Source organism: Micromys minutus, assembly GCF_963924665.1.
Source record: "Micromys minutus genome assembly, chromosome: 22".
In the NCBI taxonomy this organism is placed as follows: Eukaryota; Metazoa; Chordata; class Mammalia; order Rodentia; family Muridae; genus Micromys; species Micromys minutus.
In genome coordinates, this window is record NC_137957.1 from 34,184,312 (window position 1) to 34,206,148 (window position 21,837).

General features: G+C 36.0%; 1 protein-coding gene across 3 annotated transcripts in view; it reads right to left on the reverse strand.

The window, feature by feature from the left end:
* Positions 1–21,837, reverse strand: part of DCN (decorin) — a 37,633-nt gene that overhangs the window by 9,090 nt on the left and 6,706 nt on the right. For all 3 annotated transcript variants that reach the window (XM_080935339.1, XM_080935341.1, XM_080935340.1), the window contains exons 3-5: positions 13,151–13,263; positions 4,277–4,490; positions 3,189–3,302 (exon numbers count right to left, since the gene is read on the reverse strand). In XM_080935339.1, the coding sequence (XP_080791465.1) occupies positions 3,189–3,302; positions 4,277–4,490; positions 13,151–13,263 (441 nt within the window). The remainder of the gene's footprint in view (positions 1–3,188; positions 3,303–4,276; positions 4,491–13,150; positions 13,264–21,837) is intronic.

Here is a 21,837-nt window from a genome sequence, read left to right on the forward strand (position 1 = left end):
TATGTTTGTAAAGACATAGAATTGGGAATTTACATATAACATTACTGTGAAGTTTACATTACTTCAAGCAAGTTATATTAATAATTTTATTTATTAACATATTTTTCTATGTTTGTCTTAAAATTACTATGTTTTTTTTTCAGGGAAATATGTTTTTAAATAGCTTGTTCTATGAAAACAAATAATAAATAACCAAATAGATAAGCTCCTATTTACCCTGTCTCTCAATTAAATTAATTTTTGTTTCAATGTGTAAAAAGATAAAAATCAACTCCCTTTCTTGGTAAGGAAACAGACTCAAAGATATACATTTGCTGATTTTAAACAGGAAGTGTACTATGCTCCCATCAAGAAAGGAGAGTATAAAATAGCATTCTCTAAGCAAAGAAAATTAAATAATTGAATTTTTCTCATGAATAAATATTAGAAAAATCACAACTGTGCTTGTAATGAAATAGTTAAGCCACTAGCTACTTCTGGACATAAATAAAGGAAAACTTAAAAGTCCTCTTGTAAGTGCTACAAGGGTTCATTTAATAAAGCAAATTCAAGATATAGTAAGTAGTTCTTCTCTACTCAATGAAGTGTTACTGTTGTTGTTGTTGCTGTTGCTGTTGTTGTTTTTGTTTTAAGCAGTGCTACTAAAATACCACTGTGTGGCTCTTCTATTACTGTTTCCTGCCCACTAAATGCTTCTCTTCTCTGTATCTCGGTTTTTCTGGAAGAATTTTGACTATAGGTGAAAATAAGCGACACTGATTCAGGATAGAGAACTTTAAACAATACTCTTCATCTTTCCCCACGCTGATATTTGGCCAAGGAGTCACTTCTCTAGTGATGTGGATTTTTTTTTTAACCTTGTCATTTTGGGGACAAAATGAAAGATCAGCTTGGTATAGAAATTTTATCTAAGGAGTGCACACCTTCTATTTATTAATCCATAGGGTAATGCTAAAATATACCTGCTATTAAAATTCCATTTGTAGTTGACTAAACTCATGTATTACAGATGTGAATATTTAATCTAAAGTCAAGGAATAACTACATGACTATGTTACACCCCTTACTGGATTGGTTTAACTCAAAACTACAACATTATAATCTCCACTACACCGAATTTACATTTCTGCAATTTATGAGAGAAAAGATAACCAGGCTCCCAGTGATGTGCAGTTGTTAGGTTTCCGGCCTAGTAATGATAGATTAGGGAAATACATGTATGTGTAAGGAAAAGAATGTCAGTCAAATAGTTGATCCTATGAACTCTGATGTTTCCCATCAAAAATCTCAGCCCCGACAATACTCATCTCTAAGACCCTGCTATTTACTTCAACATTCTAAGCCCTGCTTTTCTATAAATCAGGGACAGTACTGCTAGATAGGGACACCTAAATCTATAAAAGGTATTTGACACAAGACCTAGCACTTATGGGTGCTTAATTAATTATGTTTGTAATTTTCCTGTGATTAGGAGTAACTCAGTGAGAGCACACCTGAGGTGATAATAATTAATGCCCAGGATAGAGAGAAGAAATAAAAAGGGAAGGAAAACAGACACTTTATGATGAAATCTGTCACTGTGAGACATTTTGGGGGATTTCAAGGTCAAAGTTAAAATTTACAATTAATGCAAGTCACATGACAGCAGCCAGCACTAGGGAATTTTCAACTGATTCACTACCAAAACTTTCAGATGTTGTAGATATATTAGGTATTGTTCACAATATGCACACATAGTAGATAGATACATGGATACAGTGTTTGTAGATAAACAGTAAGTAAAGAAATGGTGAGAAATTCTGTATGCCCAAATATTCTGATGTTCAACCTTGTTGTATAAATAAAATATTTGCATCAAACTTATGTGTGTGTCTTTATTATCAAAATTACCTCAATATTATACATTTCATACACCTATAAAACCTTTTAAGTATTTTTGATCCACAGTTAATTGTATATATGAGGATATATACTGATTTTACCTTTACTTCATATAAAAAGATAATTAGTTGCATTAAAAAATAGATGTTCAAAATAGACATATCTTTTAAGTTCTGAATAAATATGTATTTACCTAGCTATCTCATTCTTTAATCGATTACATACATGCCTATGTATATATTATGAATATGTATGTGCCTTTGAAGAATGGTTTCTATGTTCTCATTACATTTAAGAGTAATTTTCTAAAAGCACAGGAGAAAAATAGCCAGTGTTTCTCATAAATGAGAATTTGCATCTAGTCCCAGCTTCAGAAAAAGACACCTGTACTTGGGGGGGGGGTCTGGGATGGGGACAGGGAGGAAATGATGGAGACACTTTTGTGAGACTGTACTTTGAGGTAGATAAAAACGGAAATTCAAGGCACTTTTTAAAAATGTTGTTGTTCACCTTCTATGGTTTACCAGAAACAGGCTTCCACATGGCCGAAAAAGCAGGTTTGGAACTGACAAGTTTGATCACCCTTAAATGGTTTGGCTATGGTGGACAGAAAACCAGACTCCTACGCACTCAAATTTCTCCAATGTACATTAGTTAAGCTTCAAACTTCAATACATTTTCAAATGAAATTAGGAGGCATTGTTAGTGCCCTACCTATATATAACACACATGTTTTGCTACTCAGTTTTGAGACTCTGAACCCTAAGAACCTCAGAGTCTTTGAACTCTCAAATTCAAGTGACAATTTGAATCCAAGATGTCGATGTCTACATTCTTTTTGATCACCATGACCAAGTAAGAAGTTAGGTCTTGTCATTGAGATGATGATGTTTTGCAGTGAGAAGAATTCTCTACAGGATTGGAAAATTAAGGTCACACTTGGCTTAATTTCAGAAATACTACCAGGAATTGTTTTATTTTTGTTTGTTTGTTTGTTTAAAGCATAGTAATAATGCACTTTCACTAAAGGTTGTCTTTTTTCTCTTTAAGAAACCATAAAGGCAGAATACAAATTTACTGTGTCTCAAGTTCTCTCTTAGAAAGGATTTTAGACTGAGTCTATGCATGCCTGCAAGACCGAACAGTCAACTAGGTTCTAAAAACACAATGCCAGGAATTGGGAATTCACTGATGTTAAGGTTTGCTACATGTGCGCCAATTTTAACCTCCACAACCATTTATTTAAAACGTATTTGAAAGCTGTTGTAACTTGATTTTTCAAAACATTTTGGAGAACTTTCTGTCACCTTGAGGAATAGCAGTTATGTTGGAGTCTGAGATGCGGATGTATGAGAGACCCTTCATCCCTTGGAAGGCTCCATTTTCGATTCCAGAGCTCTTGAGTGGGTTGCCGCCCAGTTCTACAAAGACAAAAGATGCAAAGCTTTTAGAGGGATTCTGAGATGTCATCCTGTTTCAGTGGAGATTTTAGGGGAAACAAAAGAACTTTAGCTTTGTGACTTCTTGAATGAGAAACCAGAAGCTTTCAGAGGAGCATCAAAACCAAGTAAAACTTTATCTTACTGAAACAAAACCTGGTGTTATGGAACAGACCATGAGCACATAACCCAACTCTGTCAGAGGCTCCCCATTCAAGGGCAGATTGAATCTCCTTTTCTGCATGAAACTGTGTATGAATGAAATAAGTGGTTAGCCAGTTACTTAAACAAATAATAAAAACAGTATGTATTTAAAAAACACACAAAAATTATTTTAACAAAAAACAGTTATGGCACTATTTGTAATTCTTCCAGAAGTCTAAGGATGTGATAATGCATAATACTTTATGTTAGAGATTTCTTAAGCAATTTTAAATGTTTCTAGTGAAAGCTATCAATTTGCAAAACGATTATAAAATTTCATTAAATAATATCCCCGTCGCTCTCAGTTGCCCTCTCTCTCTCTCTCTCTCTCTCTCTCTCTCTCTCTCTCTCTCTCTCTCACACACACACACACACACAGACAAACATATACCACACACTTAAACATTACTTTTAGAAGAGAAATAATCTACAGATGTGTTGTGCTCAGAACACAATAAAACTTTGCTATGAAAAGATTTCCCCAAATCTCTTTTAGGATGTAATGTGTATTCTATATCCTGTTCATCTAATCAGATATGGTCAGTCTTTCCTCCATGACAGATCATCAAGTGCAAAGAAAAAATAGTCTGGCACAGGTGACTTGTCTCCTTTCTTTGGGCCCTGAGACCAGTGGTCACACAGTCTTCTGACACATACAATTCACTTGGGCTCAACCCTTTCCTGCAGTTAACGATTCTTTGAAATCTCATGTGGCCTAGATCCCAATCCTTAAGCTATAATTCAGTCTGTACCTATGACAAGCATGCGGTTCAGTCCATTGAATACGGTTTTCCGTAGTTTTGTGATCTCATTATCATGGGCACGAAGTTCCTGGAGTGTTTTGGGCATTTTTTCAGGCAGTTCCTTTAGCTGGTTCTTAGACAGATAAAGTCTTTCCAACTTCACTAGAGGTTTAAATGCCTCTGGGTTGATCTTGCTGATCTTGTTGTTGACAAGGATCAAGGTCTGTAAAAATTGAAGAAATAATACCTGAAATCTGACAGCTTCCATACATATACACATGGCATACATGTAGCAAATTTATTCTTTTTGTGAAAGTAGTAAAAAAATTTGGGAAAAAATAGGAAGACATCCAGAAAAATATAGAATCAGATATTAACTATTGAACCTGGCTGAGAAAAATTTTGATGACAAAATTTAGGAACGACCATAAAAGGATAGCTAAGTATATAATTTTACTAAGTGTTCATAAAAACATAAAATTCCTTTGCTAGACAAACTTAGAATGTAAAAAATACAACTAAATATATAACATTTGAAAGAAATGGTATATATATATACTGGAGATGGTATCAGAAGATAGAAAGATCTCCCATGTTCATGGATTGGTAAGAATAATGCTATGAAATAGCCCTCCTACTCAAAACAATCTACAAGTCCAAAGGAATCCTCTCTTTCCTCATCAAAATTCCAACACCATTTTTCCCTAAAATTGAAAAACAATCTTTAAATCTATTTGAAATCACACACACACACACACACACACACACACACACACACACACACACACACACACACACAACAAGCAGGCAAGCCAACAAACAAAACAAACACAATAGCTGAAATAATTATGAGTTATAAAAGAACTCTTGGAGGTATCAGCCTCTCAGACATCAAGTTGTATTACAAAAGTATGAAATTCTTTTTGAAAAAAAACCTAATATTGGCATTAAAAACAGGCATATTAATCAACAGAAAAAAAAAAAAAAACTGAAGACCTAAGCATAAGGCTACATATCTACAGACACCTGGTTTTTTACAAAGAAACCAAAAATACACATAGGAAAGAGATACCATCTTCAGCAAATGGTGGTGGTCAGATTGGATGGTTGCATGTAGAAGAGGGAGAATAGAGCCATTTTTATGACCCTGTATTAAAAACTCAACTAAAAATGTGTCAACGTCCTCAACATAAGGCCAGATACATTGAATATAATAGAAGAAAAATTATGAATAAAGATTGAAAACATTGTCACAATAAAAGACATTCTAAACAGGACTCTTACCAGTCTTATTCAGGCATTAAGAAAATAATGGTACCTGATGATACTAAACACCCTCTGTAAAACAAAAGACACTATCATGTTGGACTTCAATAATCTGAGCATTATTAATTGGAATATACAAAGAATTTCTGAAAAACTAAACATGAAAAAAGCAAGTAATCCTATTTAAAATGGGATGTAGAGCTGGCCAAGGTGGTACATGCTTTTAATTCTAGAATCTATATGTTAACTAAAAACAGATCTCTAAATCAGAGGTCAACCTGGTGTACAGAGTGTGTTCCAGTACAGACAGAGCTACAGAGAGAAACCTTGGCTAAAATAAGCAAACACAAAAAAATGGGGTATAGAACTAAAGAAAGAATTTTTGAAAGCTGAAATACAATGGCTGAGAAGAACGTGAAAAGAGGTTCAGCATTCTTAGTCCTCAGGAAAATGCAAATTAAATCTTGAGATTTCATTTTACCCAAGTCAGAAGGTGCACGATTAATGAAAACAAATGAGAGCTTATGGTCTATAAGATGTGGGGAAAGGGAAAAGCTTATTACTTGTTGATGTGAGTGTGAATTATAAAATTTACTATGGTAAACTAGCAACAGACCTTCTGAAAGATTCAGCTATACCACTTTTAGGCATCCACCTGAAGGACTTTTCATCCTATTACACAGACTTACTGCCCAACTGTGTTTACTGCTGCTCTATAATATCCAGCCAGAAATTGGAAAAAACTAAGCTACCAAGTTCATCTGCCAATAAACAAGGGAAAAGATAAGAAAAATATAGCACATTTTTACAATGCAATATAAATAAGATGATCAGTAGGAATAAATATTTGCAGGTAAATAAATTAAATCACACTAGAAAAAAATCGCCATATCTGAAGTAACATACACACCAAAAGGCATATATGTTGTTTTGTTATGTACAGATGTCATGAGTTAGAGTCCAAGAAGCCAAATACCCCAGTCAAAAAGGGGGTTTAGAGCTAAACAAAGAATTCTCAAAAGAGGAATCTCAAATGTCTGAGAACCACTTAAAGAAATGTTCAACTTCCTTACTTATCAAGGAAATGCAAATCAAAATGACTCCAAGATTCCATTGTATACCTGCCAGAATGGCTGAGATGAAAAAATGCAAGCGACAGCAGATGCTGGTGAGGATGTGGAACGAGGGAAACACTTCTCCATTGCTGGTGGGAATGTGAACATATACAAACACTTTAGACATCAATTTGACAGGTCCTCAGAAAATAGGGAATAATTCTACCTCAAGACTCAGCTAAACCACTCCTGGGTATATACACAAAATATGCTCCACCCTACCATATGAACATGTTTTTCACTATGTTCATAGCAGCCTTATTTTTTAATAGCCAGAAGCTGTAACAACACCGATGAGTGGATACAGAAAATGGGCTATATTTACACAATAGAATACAAATTAGCTATTAAAGATGAGGACAGAATGAAATGTGCAGGTGAATGAATAGAACTAGAATATATCATTCTGAGTGAGGAAACACAGACCCAAAAGGATATTCATGGTATGTAATCACAGATAAGTGGATATTAGCCAAAAAATACAGAATAACCATTGATACACACCACAGACTCTACAAATTTAAATTATAAGGAAGACGCAAGCAAAAATGTCTCAATCCCACTTAGAAAGGAGAGCAAAATAATCATGGGAGGCAGAGGGAGAAAAAGAGAGACCTGGGTTGAAAGAGGGAGATGGAGAGGAAAAGTGGACAAGATCAAGTATGGTGGATATAGGAGAGAATCCCAGAGAGCCAGGAGAAGTATGAAAGTATACAACTGCTGGTGGTGGGGAGGTGGGTGGGGAGCCTCTAGCAAGTCCTAGGGATGTTGGATGTGGTACCTTCCCAGTACTCAATGTGATGACCTTAGTGCCGATGCCCAACAGTATGGAACCTAATGAGACGATCTCCAGTAGTTAGACAGGTTCCCAAGTAGAGGGACAAGGACACCAACCCACCTATGAGACTTTTGATCCAAAGTTGATCGTGTCTAAAAGAATGCAGGGAGAAAGATGGAAGAGATACTGAAAAAATGGCTGAACAAAGACCAGCCCAAGTTGAGACCCATCCCACAGGCAAGCACTAAGTCCTGACACAATTAGCAATGCTATGTTGTGCTTACAGACAAAGAAGCCCAGCATAGCTTCACTCTGAGAGGCTCTAACTAGCAGCTGACTGAGACAGATGCAGATAGCCACTGCCAAACATTGGATGGAGGACAGGGACCCCTATGGAAGATGTAGGAAAGGGTGGAAGACCTCACGGAAGACCAACAGTGTCAAATCATCTGGACTCCTGGGTGCTTCCAGAGACCGAGACAACAACCAAGGAGCATACACAAGCTATTCGAGGGCCCCAGGCCCATTAGTAGCAGAGGGCTTCCTTGTCTGGCCTCAGAGGAAAAGGATGCACACAATTCTACAGAGACCTAATGACCGGGTAGTGGGCAGTTACCCTGGGGGTACTACCCTCTTATAGACTAAGGGTAGTGTTGATGGGAGACAAGACTCTGCAAGAGGTAATTAGGAGGAATGCAGCAGTGTGGATGTAAATAAATAAAGAGAGAGAGAAAGAAAGAAGAGAGAGAGAGAGAGAGAGAGAGAGAGAGAGAGAGAGAGAGAGAGAGAGAGAGAGAGAGAGAGGGTGAGAGAGAAAGGAAAAGACTTTTTGGACAGTTATATGGAAATCTACTACAGTAGATGCTTCCTAAAATCCATACAAATAAGAAGAGGATTTAAATAGATTCACCATATAATATTGAAGAGCATGTTCCAACGAAATATCTTGTTACCAAGTTCAACTTTCTGTAACAAGAATTGTGTGAAATAATTGTTCAAAGGGGTCTTACAGATGCCCCCCAACATTACATATCTGTCAAAAAATATTGCCAAGCTCATTAGTTAACCTCTACAATGGTAAGTCTCTATTCCTGAAGACACCACTTACTATGTCATCAAACATGGAGAAAAAGTACTGGAGTTTAACTAGATTCGTTTCCTCCAATGACTACAATGCTATTGGAGGAAAAATGTACTCATCGGTGTCACCAGCTCTAAACCCTGTGACTTACAAAGACTTGCCCAAAAGAGCTCTTGGTGCAATAGCCATATATACAAGATTAATTTTAATCTTATTTAAAGTCCATTCCATAAGATGAACTCAACACCTGACACTGTTAAAATCCCCAACAACATGAGACTAAGGAAGTCAGTGAACCTAGGGGAAAATCTACTACTCTTTATCTGCTAAAGTATAATCACAATAAAATAAGACTTAATGACACATTGCTATACCCAAAGACCAGAGGTTTGTTCAACTTCATTCAGAGAAACTTCCTTTATAAGTATATGGTCATTAGCAGGGATAACAACAACTGAATAATGTATAGAAAGGGGAAGATTTTTAAGAATTAAGCCCTAATCAGGATGTCTTTATCAACCACAGCTATCCCCAGTACTCTAGGATCTATGTTTCAAAAAACGATGGAAAAGTTGCAAGAGCCAGAGGTAGTGAGTGACTCCAAGGACCAGCATCTTCCAGACACAGCAGAAATGACAGACAACTGGACTCAGACAGACTGTGATAGGTGGTACTCACAGGGGTGCACACATTCAAACCAGGCAAAGAACACAGAGAAATTGGAGTGAAGAAAAGCTTCTGCCCAGACTAAGAAGCAATTTGCTACTGATACCTGCTCGGGGAGGAAAAATTAGTTTTCTCCTATGAAGGGTCACTAGGTATAAAATTTATACTCTAGACAGGATCCATGCCCATGAGTACCTGGCCACCACAAAACGAATGTTCTATCTTCTGTTTTATTTCAGTACTGTTTTTCATATTGTTTTTTTTCTATTTATGTATTTTAACATCTGATTGGTTTTATTTTCATGGCAGGGGAGGGAGAGAGAGATGTGGAAGAAGAGACAGAGAGAGATCATGAAGTTGGATGAATAAGGAAATGGGTATGATCTGGGAGGAACTGTGGGAAAGTAAAAGAACATAGTCAAAACAATCTCACATATTTTAATTAAAGATTATATTTTAAAATTATCAGTGGTGTCTTGAGCCAGAAATGCAAACTGCAACACTTGCTGATATTAGAGATTGCAGAACCTTAATTTTAGATGAAACCCTTAAATTTAGAAATCCAGTTTCTGCAGCCTGAAATGCCAGCCATAGTAATGAAACCTTGTCATTGTTAGATGTATGAAAACCAGATTAAAAGACCTGGCTTACTTTGTTGAATGTTGAAATATGACTTTTACTACTGTATACATTTTCTCAAAAGAACTTTATGTAGGGCTTCTATATCCCAAGTATTGTTCCAAGAGTCTAATTGGACTCTATTTCACATCTATGATCCTGGCTTTCTATACTTAACTTCTTGCTCTTATGTTACTGTGTGACTATGAAATAGCAACTGATCCATCTCTGCCTGGGTTTCCTTATCCCTAGAGAGGGATAGTAAAATAACAATAGCCAGGAGAATTAAGTTAATTCTGGGATGGAACCCCACAGCTGGAATACTGTGTGTGCCACACAGATATTTGTTAGTTTTCAGTGGCTGACAAGGTTTGTTGACTATCATTATAAAACTTATTCTTTGCTATGTTTACAATGCCACAGTGTGAAACAAGCATATCCAATGTAGCTCTATTATTATGTAAAAGTTATCAATACATATACATCTATATGTATAAATGGTCTATAGACCTACTCAAGAAATAACCCACAGAGTTGTAAGTGAACATAAAAATTGGGTCATAAAGGACATCTCCCCTTTTAAACCTTTTCTATTTTAATCCTCACGAAACTTTTGTTTCTTTACTTCCTTGTCATTCCAGCACAGTTTTCCTAACCAAAATTATAATGCCTTTTTGCATAATAACAAGGAAGGAAGGAATAGAGAATGAAAGACTGAGGGATAAATAGCTGTTTGGCATCTCCTGCATGATCACAGACTCTAATGACCTCTCCTCTTCTTCCGATGGATACTTTGAAGTAGAAACAGAGGCTTGCCAAGATGACAAAGGCTTCACAAACTTACCAGAAGGAAACTTACAGAGAGAATGCCTGTCACCTATGGCAGATTTAAGGAGAGCCTTGCAGAAACCGGATGTCTTTCTACGAGTACCCCCTGGCACAACAGACTCAGGTTACACCTGAGTGTCTAAAACTGGTAACTTGTGGCAATGGAACTTTCCTTCCCTAAAATGGCAGATTTGGAAGAAAAGTGAGTTCATATTTTAAGCTGTGTCAGATCATTTCAGTGATACGAGGTATTCATTTTCACTTTGCTCAAACTGCTTTAGCAGCGACTGAGACAGTCAGAGACAGATATTGCGGATTTGGCCATCAACTCAGCCAGGAAGCCCTAAGAGGAAAGCAGTGAGCTGGGTGGGGTGTGGGGCTCACAGGCACCCTAGGAGGGGGGCTGCAGAGTACTCCCAACCCCCCCCCTGGCTCCAGCTCAGATAATTTCCTCACCCAGGCAACCCTGCAGCTTCCACTCAGTTTATGTGACATTTTATTACCATTTCATTTTACTGTCTTTTCTCTTACACAGTGAGACCTCTTTGCTATTCACCTTTCAATACTCTGCTGATTCTTTAACTCATTTTGTCAGACTTTTCCACAAAAACCTGTTAATTGGGTATACACTGGCATCTGATTTTTCTCACAACACCCACAACTTACATATTGTTTATGCTGGGACATATTCGCAAACTGACCTCACCCTTTTCATATATACTACCTAACCTAACTGGTACAGTTATTTGAATGGTAGCAATGTTTTTTTAAGTCTTTCAATTTGCATATTACTTAGCATCATCAATACAGAATCTATGGATTGAGAAAACTAGTCGATTTACTTTATAAGTCTAGTGTACTGGCTCATGGAAATGCATCACAACTGTCATCTCAGCTGTCAAGAATGTCACTATGAATCTCATCTTGATTACATTAATTTTATAATATTTTCAGACCAGCTTATTCTATTCTGCATTTCATCACCCTTTTTTCTATCTTCATTTCCTCTTCTAATATGTAGCAGCATTTTATCATATACTTCTGATTTTATTATGCATTTTCTTAATCATTTCAACTATGAGTATATCAAACAAATGTGAATTTGTCTGGGAATTCTTTTTAAATTCGATTTTAATATGGAATGCAAATGTGCCTCCCTGACATTTCTCTCCACTAGGAAAATTGTGTTTTCCCATTGTAGAAAGAAGCTACTGTAGTCACTCTTCCTTATTGTGATCTCTCAAATAAGATATGTCACCTGTCATTGAATGTAGATATTGATATCTCTATCGATTATGGCAAGAACACATGACACTCAGATCCTTTCTCCCATGACCATCCCCTTCTGAGTGTTCCTTAGGGCCATCTCAATAGTTTTATTTATTGAGGATCATACCCAGTACTTCAGGAGTGGTCCTACAGTGTAGTCCAGACATTGAGATGTTCATAGTGTAATGCACTTTAGACATTGATGCCTGGCTTACCTGTATTAAATGCTCACTGATATTTGGAAAGGTATTATATTTCTCCCAGAGGAATCAAACTGATAAAATGATACATCTTGTAGAGGTTCCATTGCTCCCTGCAGTCAGACTTCAAAGGTTTGCCTCAGAAAGCATGACACAATTTGAGTTGGTCTTGACACACTTCCCAAGACAATGACGTTCATACTTTGTTGTTTAGTATTACTTACTACTCTATGTCCAAAAAAGCTGAGCTCTGCTTCAACCTAGTGCCTTTATGACAATCTAAAAAGGTTCAGCAACATAGACCATAGAGTAAGACCTTCCAATGTTGTGCCTCATAGTTCTCTCACCTCCTTCTACCTTCAGATTTGAATGCCTTATGATGCCTTACAGCTGCTTTATGACACACGCTTATGAAAACTTTCTGAAAATGCCATCCCTTTGATGATATACTCTGGACATAAAGTATACATAAGTTAAAAACATATGTACATGTACATTGGACATAAAGTAGACATAAGTTAAACACACGCACACATATGCACACACACAAATTATCTAAATTACAAAGTAATAAAAGAATATATGTATAGAATTATATTTACTAAACAACATGTTCATGGACCTTATACTGTTGATAAGAAGAGAATTTCCAAGGCCATTCACAACACTCTTAGAGAATAAATCACAAAAAAAAATGAAGCAAAAGCATAAAAAAAAAAACACAAGAATTAAGTGGTTCTGTGTTTTAGTCTATAATTGAAATGCTGCCTCTTTGTGACAGACTCATGGGAACTCTGACAGAGATTAAGGTATAAAGACTTTTTCTTAAAGTAAATAATGAAGACACATGGGTTATATGTAGAAATCTTGGTGATGTTTCCTTGTCATTGGCTGCTTAGTAGTTTGTCCTGCTTACCTGTTGTTGCCGGGAAGAGAACTGATAAGCGCACAGCTATGTTCTATTTTATCACCACAGCCAGGTTTGATCTCACTGTAGGTTTCTTTGGAAAATGCCATTCGAGCCTGATCTTATAACAAATAGTAGGGTAAAATGATTCTTACATGCAAGTCCTTCAGGTTCTTGAAGTCCCCTTCTTTGATCTCTGTTATTTTGTTGTTCTGCAGGTCTAGCAATGTTGTGTCAGGTGGAAATTCCAAGGGCACTTTGTCCAAACCTAGCAGAGGAGAGACAAGAATGAACAGTCTAGAGAAGAAATACCAAACTCCAGCATCAGAAAGGATGGGAATTCTTTTCATCTTTGAGACAATGTTTAACTATGTAGGCTGTCCTTCCATTTGTAATCCTTCTAAGTTTATTAAGTACTGAGTACTGGGGTTATAACCATCTCCAACATATAATGTGTATGTTTGCAAGGAAATTAAGGTTTCAATTCACCTATAATGTGCCCCCCCCCAAGATTTGAATCAATTGTAGTTGAAGCTGCTTCTTTCATTTTTCCCAACCAAGTCGAGAAATTTTTTTCTTCATTATAACTGAAAATGTTTTATATACATTGCTTGTTATCACAGAGGAAATTACTAATACCTTTAGAATGAGGCTCTAATCTTTAGCTATGTGCTAAACCTTAACAAAAGTTTTGTAAATGTTGGCTTGAATTGTAAACCTGTACTACCCACATAAATACCTTATAAATAAGAGAGCTCCAACCAAGTTCACATCAACTTTTATAACTCTAACCTTGACATGGATTTACGGATGAAACTGAGAGTCTCTTGAACTTAAAACCAGGTTCTTGTTTGTACATTAAAATTTTAACCTTTTGAGAGAGTAATTCTTTTTATTTCAATAAGTGTTCCATGATTATATATAAGTTTTAATGGCTATTTTATAGCAAAAGGGGCTATAGTTCATTAGGATAAATTTGGTGGTATATATTCTGTGAATATATTAACATTGTAATGCCATATTTTAGAATGTAGATTTGCCGTATATTAAAACAGATGCAAAACAGCCAAGTGGTCCTTGATTGTCAAAAATACATTTTACTACACATTTAACCCATTGTGTTACGTAATTTTGTTTTTATTTTGGGGAATGTAGGAAGTAAAATAAAAACTGTATATTTGAGTTCAGAGACATGGTTCAGTGTTTATGAGTGGGTACTGTTTTTGCATGGGGATCTGCATTTGATTTCTACCTCCTTAGGCAGGAGCCCACAAATGCCTGTAAAGCCAGCTGCCAGGATTTAAGTTCCTCTTTGTCTTCACGGGCATTTATATCTGCACAGTGCAGATTTATACAAATAGGTGTGCACAAACACACACACACACACACACACACACACACACACACACCTTCTGCTTACACACACACAAATACACACACTCATTTTCTTAAATAAAACAACTTTGAAATTCTATTCTCACATAGTGTGTCAATCTCTATATTTTCGGATATTATAGCATAAATTAAAATTTTTAAATTTAGGGTAGGAACAAGTTTTCCATCATTATAAATCTTGAAATACTAAATACTCATCAGAAACTGTTTTGTTTCCTTGACTAGAGAGGCCACGTATGCAGTTGGAGCAAACAGACTTTCCCCATTTGAGAGTATAACTCATGTAAAATATAATTCTCAATTTTCGTTAAAACTAAAATCACAACAGAGTATAATAACTATATAGTGAAGACAGCAGCTACCCAGCTCTGAGGCTTTAGTGGACATGTACTTAGAAACCACATGGCAATCAGATTTCAAATCTCTTCATTCCTTCCATGATAATTACATAAATTTAAAAATCACTTATTTCTAAGAGGTCTTTCTTGTTGCTATTGTTGCTGGCCTTGTCCACAAACCGCAACTCCAATTATAGTGGTAGAAAGAAATTGCTCATAACAATGGCCAGTGTCTCAGTAAAGTTCAGTATCAAATGCAGGTGATACTCAACTGATGTCATATGCTCTGTAAACACAGAACTCATTACAGACGTGGTTCCCATGGAAATTGAAGACTGAAGTGTTTTCAGCACTGGGAAGTAGACTGTGGAACAGCTACCTTGTAGGAGGGTGAGTGAGGGTCCTCCACAGTCATAATCACAGCCATTTTCAAAAATGTCAATTTGCTAATTGCTTGCAATTAGAGGATGTAGCCTTTTGCCAAATCTGTGATAATTAGTGTGATGTAACCACGAAAAGACATGATTTCCTTTCTTTTGGAATGCTGTTCTATGTCTCATTAGTACGTGTTTTCTGGTTTCTGTCAGAGATTTAATTTCCTTTTATGTTTACTTTTGTATAATTATGAGATAAAACTCCAGAGGCTGATCTTAACACTTAAACAATGCCAAGATGATGTGAAATCTCACACAAGTAAGGAAGGAATTCTATCCCTGGAAGGCTGACCCGTCAGTTCAGGATGTCACCCTTGAAGTCTAGGACAAAAACTGCTCAAGCTAAGTTACATGTTTTATATCTGGAAATGCAGCATAACAGAAAAACACCCTCTCAGACCTGATTTTGGAAAATTAGCTCTTAGAGGTCCATTTTAATGATAAAAGTATAATGTTTGTGTATCTTCTCTGAATTACTCATAGATTTGTACTCATGTGGTGAACCTCATATAATGAAGTTCATCATGACTATGTTGAATTAGCTATAGAGATTATTTTCAGTTAAAGTGTTAATTCCCTCCACAACATTACTATGATAACTTATAAAACATTTCTGTAAAAGCTCTTTTTATGAACCTAATTCTCTTATTACTTATTTATTTATAATAGATATTTTATTTATTAACATTTTAAATGTTATTCCTTTCCTAGTTTCCCCTTCAGAAACCCATCTCCCTGCCCTGCTTCTGTGAGGGTGCTCCCCCACCCATTCACTGACACCCATCTTCATCCCCACCCTGGTGTTCCCCCTGCACTGAGTCACTGAGCCTTCACAAAAGCTCTTGGTTGAAGCAGAAATATAAGGCAGTGTGGTAACTTTCTTTACCCTGTGACTTTTAGAAAGGGTCTAATGATATAGCCAAAATTTCTGTTAGGAATAATGAACAAGTTTTAAAGATAAACCTCCAGGTTTTCAACATGATAGTTCATGTGTCAAGTGTATCTATATGCACCCCAAAAAATTGTTCTCATACCAGATTCACACCCCAAAATTCTATGCACTTTATATCTAAAATGTGTCACTGTAAAAGCATATTCAAAGATCTAGGTAAAGTATAATTGTTAAATTACCCATAGTATGAGTTCTTAGAACATCACAAAATGGAAGAGCCTTAAATGTCAGCTAGTCTATTGTTTCCTGTGTACTCTATGATGAGGTTGTTTAGCAGACTACATTAAAATAAAAAAATAGTATATAAGTTAATCTGAATACTTTTGATGTAAAATCTCTCTGTGTCTCTGTGTCTCTGTCTCTGCCTCTCTCTTTTTCTCTCACTCACACATATACACACACACATACACACATACACACACACACCTCACACATATTCTCTCTCTCTCTCTCTCTCTCTCTCTCTCTCCTTCTTTATTTATTTGCTTTTATTGCTTTTATATGTAAGCCCTTTTAAGCCCTTTGATATTGACTTGATAGCTTCTGGAAGATTTGTTATTTTGTTAAGCTTTATCTTAACCATGATTAGTGACATATTTGTTTTCAGCCAGTGCTACATTGTAAGTCCTTGTCTAAAACAGAAAGAAAAGTGTCCCAAAAACAAAGAGAGGTAATTTGTACTCTAAGTCAATCCTATTTCTTTATTTTTTACCTGACTAAAGAAGATCAGAGGAGTAAAATTTCCATAATAGATCCTAGCTAAAGTAGACCAATAACCAAGATGGTGTGAGTTCTCACTTCAGAAATTTTAGGTATTTATACATGTGAGCATCCCTTCATCATAAAACTCATGCTCATTCCTAGAGGTTCATTTTGGTTCATGACATGGGTGTTTTGTGAAAAACTACATCCAGCAATTTCTCTAACTCTATTACCCTCTAGAGATCACTCAAGGTTCTTCCTCTGCAAATACTCATCCACTCCACATGAAAAAGTGATAACTTAAGCCTACACATCTTAGAGACCACTGGCTTAGGACATGGACTCTCATTTCTGTAGAGTCTTTGATTGAGCACTTGCAAATTCAGAATAAATAGAGGAGTGGTTTATGTTCTTGGTTTATTTTGTTTTCCATTATGAAAGTTTTCTGGATGCTTTCTGCTCAGGTTTTTTTCTGGAACATTATTTTTTAAAACATCAAGCTGCCAAACTTTCAACCCCCACATTTGACATTGTCTACAAGAAATGCAGAGACTGACAGAATAATCAGCCAGTAACCAGTAAAATTTGAGACCCATCGCATTGGGCAAGCAACCAGTCTCCTCCATTATGCATGCAGACAGAAGCAAGGTGTCCTCTGAGAGATTCCATGCAGCAGCTAAGACAGATGCAGACTCCCATAGTCTAACAGTGGATGGAGCTTGGGGGTTCTTATGGAAGAATAGGAGGAAGGATTGCAGACCCCAGGGGGATAGGAACTCCACAGGAAGTCCAACAAAATCAACTAGCCTTGACTATTGTGGCTCTCAGATTCTGAACTCCCAACTAAAGAATATGCATGGACTGGACCTATACTTACAAAGCAGATGTGCAGCTTTGTCTTCATCTGGGTGCAGAACAACTGGAGTGGGGCTATCCCAAAAGCTCTTGCCTACATATAAGATATGTTCTTCTAGCTGGAATGTCTTGTTTGCCCTCAGTGGGAGAGGAAGTGCCTCGACTTGAATGAGGGGATGAAAAGAGTGATTCCCACCAGCTCAGAGAAAAAGAAGAGTGGGCATGAGGGAAGTATTGTAGAAGGGGGAGAGAGGGAAGAGTCAGTGCGTGGGATGTAAAGTAAATAAAGAAAAATAGAATAAATTTTATAAATCAGGCTACCTTGTAATCCTACACTGAATAGTTCATGACCATGCTTTTGATTTTTTTTGTTATAAAATCTCTCTGTATCCTTTTTTTTCTTGTATCCTATTTTTATTACCATTTTCTTTTTCCTCTAATGAATTATGACAAAACTGTCTTCATTTTAGTCCTAAGTTTTCAGTTAACAAATGAATTCGCCCATTATTTATTCCATATTCTTTGTTCACCTGTGAATTGTTCTCTCTTCTTTTACTGTGATATATTTGCATCTTTAGTAACATGTGTGACTGGGGAAAGCTTGTTCTCTGTGTTTTACATGACCCTTGGGTCTGAGTTAATAACTTTTTTACATGATATGCATTCATCTTGCAAAAGGATAAAGTATATGCTTCTAGATGAAGAAATAGATGAACATTCATGGAGAGATATTGACAAGGTTACACACAAATTAATTTTGAATTTGATTAGTAGATCTACACTTTCACTTGAAATGAGTCAAGATAATAATACAGATAATAATAAAGATAATAATAAAGTTGGAACCTCAACAGTGTCAAGAAATGACTTGGAAGGAACACAAAGGGAAATTTGTGTAAGTACAATTTAAAGATGACTGAGGAGATTCATAAAACTGGAGAGTGCTCCCAGTTCACAGATCCTTGCAAGAGTGCAAACATGCAAGACTCTAAATTCAGTCACTAGTGATACTACCCTTTCCTGGAACTGAGCAATGTAGGTATGACATGGCTTATAATATACATTAATTAATTAAGTATGGAATATGTACTTCAATGTTCACAGAATCATTGGTCATATACACATTAAGCTATTATTTTTAGAGTTTACTCATAATACATATTTTATTATTTATTTCATTATGTTTTATGAAATAAATAGGAATTTACCTGAAAGCTATTTGAGAGAGGGTGCATATAGTAATCAATGTATGAAATTATTTATTTCATTATGTATTATGAGATAAATAGGAATTTACCTGAAAGCTATTTGAGAGAGTGCATATAGTAATCAATGTAGTTCAATGATGTAGTTGAAGTTCTTCACTCAATTAAAAAATTCATCTTATTAAAAATTAATAATGATTTTATTTGTATGTATGTGAATTTTTGCCTACAGGTATATTTTTGTACTACATGTGTGCCTAAAGGTGATGAAAGTTCATCTACTGAGTGTTGGATATCTCTTGGACCTAGAATTACAGATGGTGGTAAACTACCATGTGCATGTTGAAATATTTATATAATTTCTCTCTTATTATTTTAATAATAATTTTTATCTTTTATATTATGGCCACAAAGTATCACTGTTTCTTAAAGCATATTTAAATGATACCTTTCAGAAGATACCCTTTATGAAAACTCAGTAAATTGTATTACAAATTAATTGTCTATCACAAGTAGAGCTGGTCTCAATTCCTATTATAATTTGTATCATTATGAAAAAGTTAACCTGCTTTTTGATGATTATAGTCTACATATCTCCATTTTTCTCTTCTCTACATTACAGTTATTAATAATACTTATCCTGGAAACTAAAATCTATTTTTTAGGTATGTGAAGCACAGATTTTTTTTATATATAAACATCTTTCCTTGAGTTGGTTCTTCTTCTGAGTAATGTCTAGTGCTGTGTGCATCTTTATTCCATGAAGTTCAGGACTTTCCAAGAGTTTGTCTACAAAGGTCCATGTGTGGATAGAAAGTCTTCATTCAATTAACAGATCCTGGAAAACAAATGATTTTGCCCAAATTTGCTCCTAATCGATTTTATTTAATTGAGACAGAGATTCCAGTTTTTGATAAATCAATAAAATATGAGATATGATAAGACTCCTTTTAGCCTCTGAGTGACTTGGCTTAAAATTAATCCATCTATGAATTAGAAAGGATTGAACGCCAAGTTCAAACACTTGATACTCTCTTTTCTCAGTTTCAAACACTGGGCTGGAAATACCTTAAGGCTAAAAATCATTTTGATGGCTGCTCTCTGTCAGTTTAAACTAAAATTAATCCTCAGTGTTTATAAAAGGAGGGGATAAGTTATGACAGCAGCGTGTCTTTATTTTTTATTTTGATAATATCTCCTTATTTTCCTAGGGTGACTTTTGAATTCTGTCTCTTTTTTTTTATCTGTCTCCTCTTCATTTCCCTGTCTTTCTCTTTCTCTTCCTCAGTCTTTCTCAGTTTCTATGTGTCTCTGATTCTGTCAGTCTCTCTCTGTCTCTGTGTTTCTATCTTTCTCTCTTTGTCTCTCTCTGTCTCTCTCTGTCTCTTCTGTCTCTCTCTTTCTCTCTCTGTCTCTCTCTCTCTGTCTCTCTGTCTCTCTGTCTCTGTCTCTGTCTCTCTGTCTCTCTGTCTCTCTCTCTCTCTCTCTCTCTCTCTCTCTCTCTCTCTCTCTCTCTCTCTCTCTCTCTCTCCCTCCCCCCCCCCCCGCCGCTCTCACCCAAACAAGCCTTGAACATGAACTTGGAACCCTCATCATAAATCTCCTAAGTAGCTGAGAATGTCGATTTTGCCTCTGCACCTGGCTTTGTATAGCTTCATGAGCCATGTGCATATAAGACAATCATTTTTTAAGAAAGAACACATGACATTAATTGCCTTGGGGTTTAGATGCTTAGCTATGAAATAGTGTCTGGAATATAAAAGTTATGGTTATAAAGTGTTTATGTATATATTTAGTTCTTGTCTAGCAATATAAAATGCATATCCATTCATTAAATGAGAAAAGAAGCTTCTGGAAATATCAAGTTCCATATAGGAAAAGGCAAAGTAGGATTGATTTCAAGGTTATTTATCCATATAGACAAAGCTCTTTCCACTTTTACATTGTTATTAAGACATTGAGATACCTTTCAAATATCAGTCATTATGTGCTTAATTAGAAAAAACTAATAAGACAATGATTGTGTATATTTGACTTTTCAGGACTCATTTATTTTACCTGTGAGATAAACATAATACCAAATCTTACTCCTTGGTGATCCCTAGCCTCAACACTAATAACTGAGCCAGGCTCTATAAGCAAGAAAAATTATCTTTCTCCAAGATACCAAGCACACAGAACAGAACATCTAATCAAGATCAAGATTAGACAACATTCAACATTTAGAAAGGAATAGGCTACATTCATCTCCGTATTTTCTGTTTGCAGTTCTTGGCTGTGAATAGTGTTCCTGCACACAAGTGTATGAAGATACTTCTCTGACAAGTACCCAGGAGTAGAACATCTGGATGTAAATGTGTTACTTTTAATACTCTGGGGACCCTCCATGCCATTATTTTAGTTCTTTCCCACATAGTTCAAGAACCCCCTTTTGTGACATCCTTCTAATAATTGGCTACTAGTATTAGTACTCCTGACAAAGTCATTTTTATGGCTGTCCAGTGATAAAGTTTCAAGAAGCATTTTCTTAATGATGAGTGATCTTTAGTGTATTATATTTCATGCTTTAAAGGGCCAGTTCTTAGAAATGTGTATTTAGGTCTATTGCTTATTTTGAAAATGTAACTGCTACCATTGACGAATGCCTGTTAAAGAAGGGAGCGTTTAAACATTTTCATTTATTTTATGACATAAAACAAGGAGTCTGGCTAGGGATCAGAAGGTTTATTTTCAATTAGGGTCTCTTATGCATTCATAACCAAATATTAATAGGGCCAAGGTTCATTAAAGTCTTGTCTGGACTGGATCCCCCAAGACTTACTCTTCTGTGCTGCTATGGCCTCTAAGCTGGGGCTATCAGGAGTACCTGAGATTGCCTTTTTAGGCACAGCCTTTCTCTCTCTCTCTCTCTCTCTCTCTCTCTCTCTCTCTCTCTCTCTCTCTCTCTCTCTCTCTGCCCCC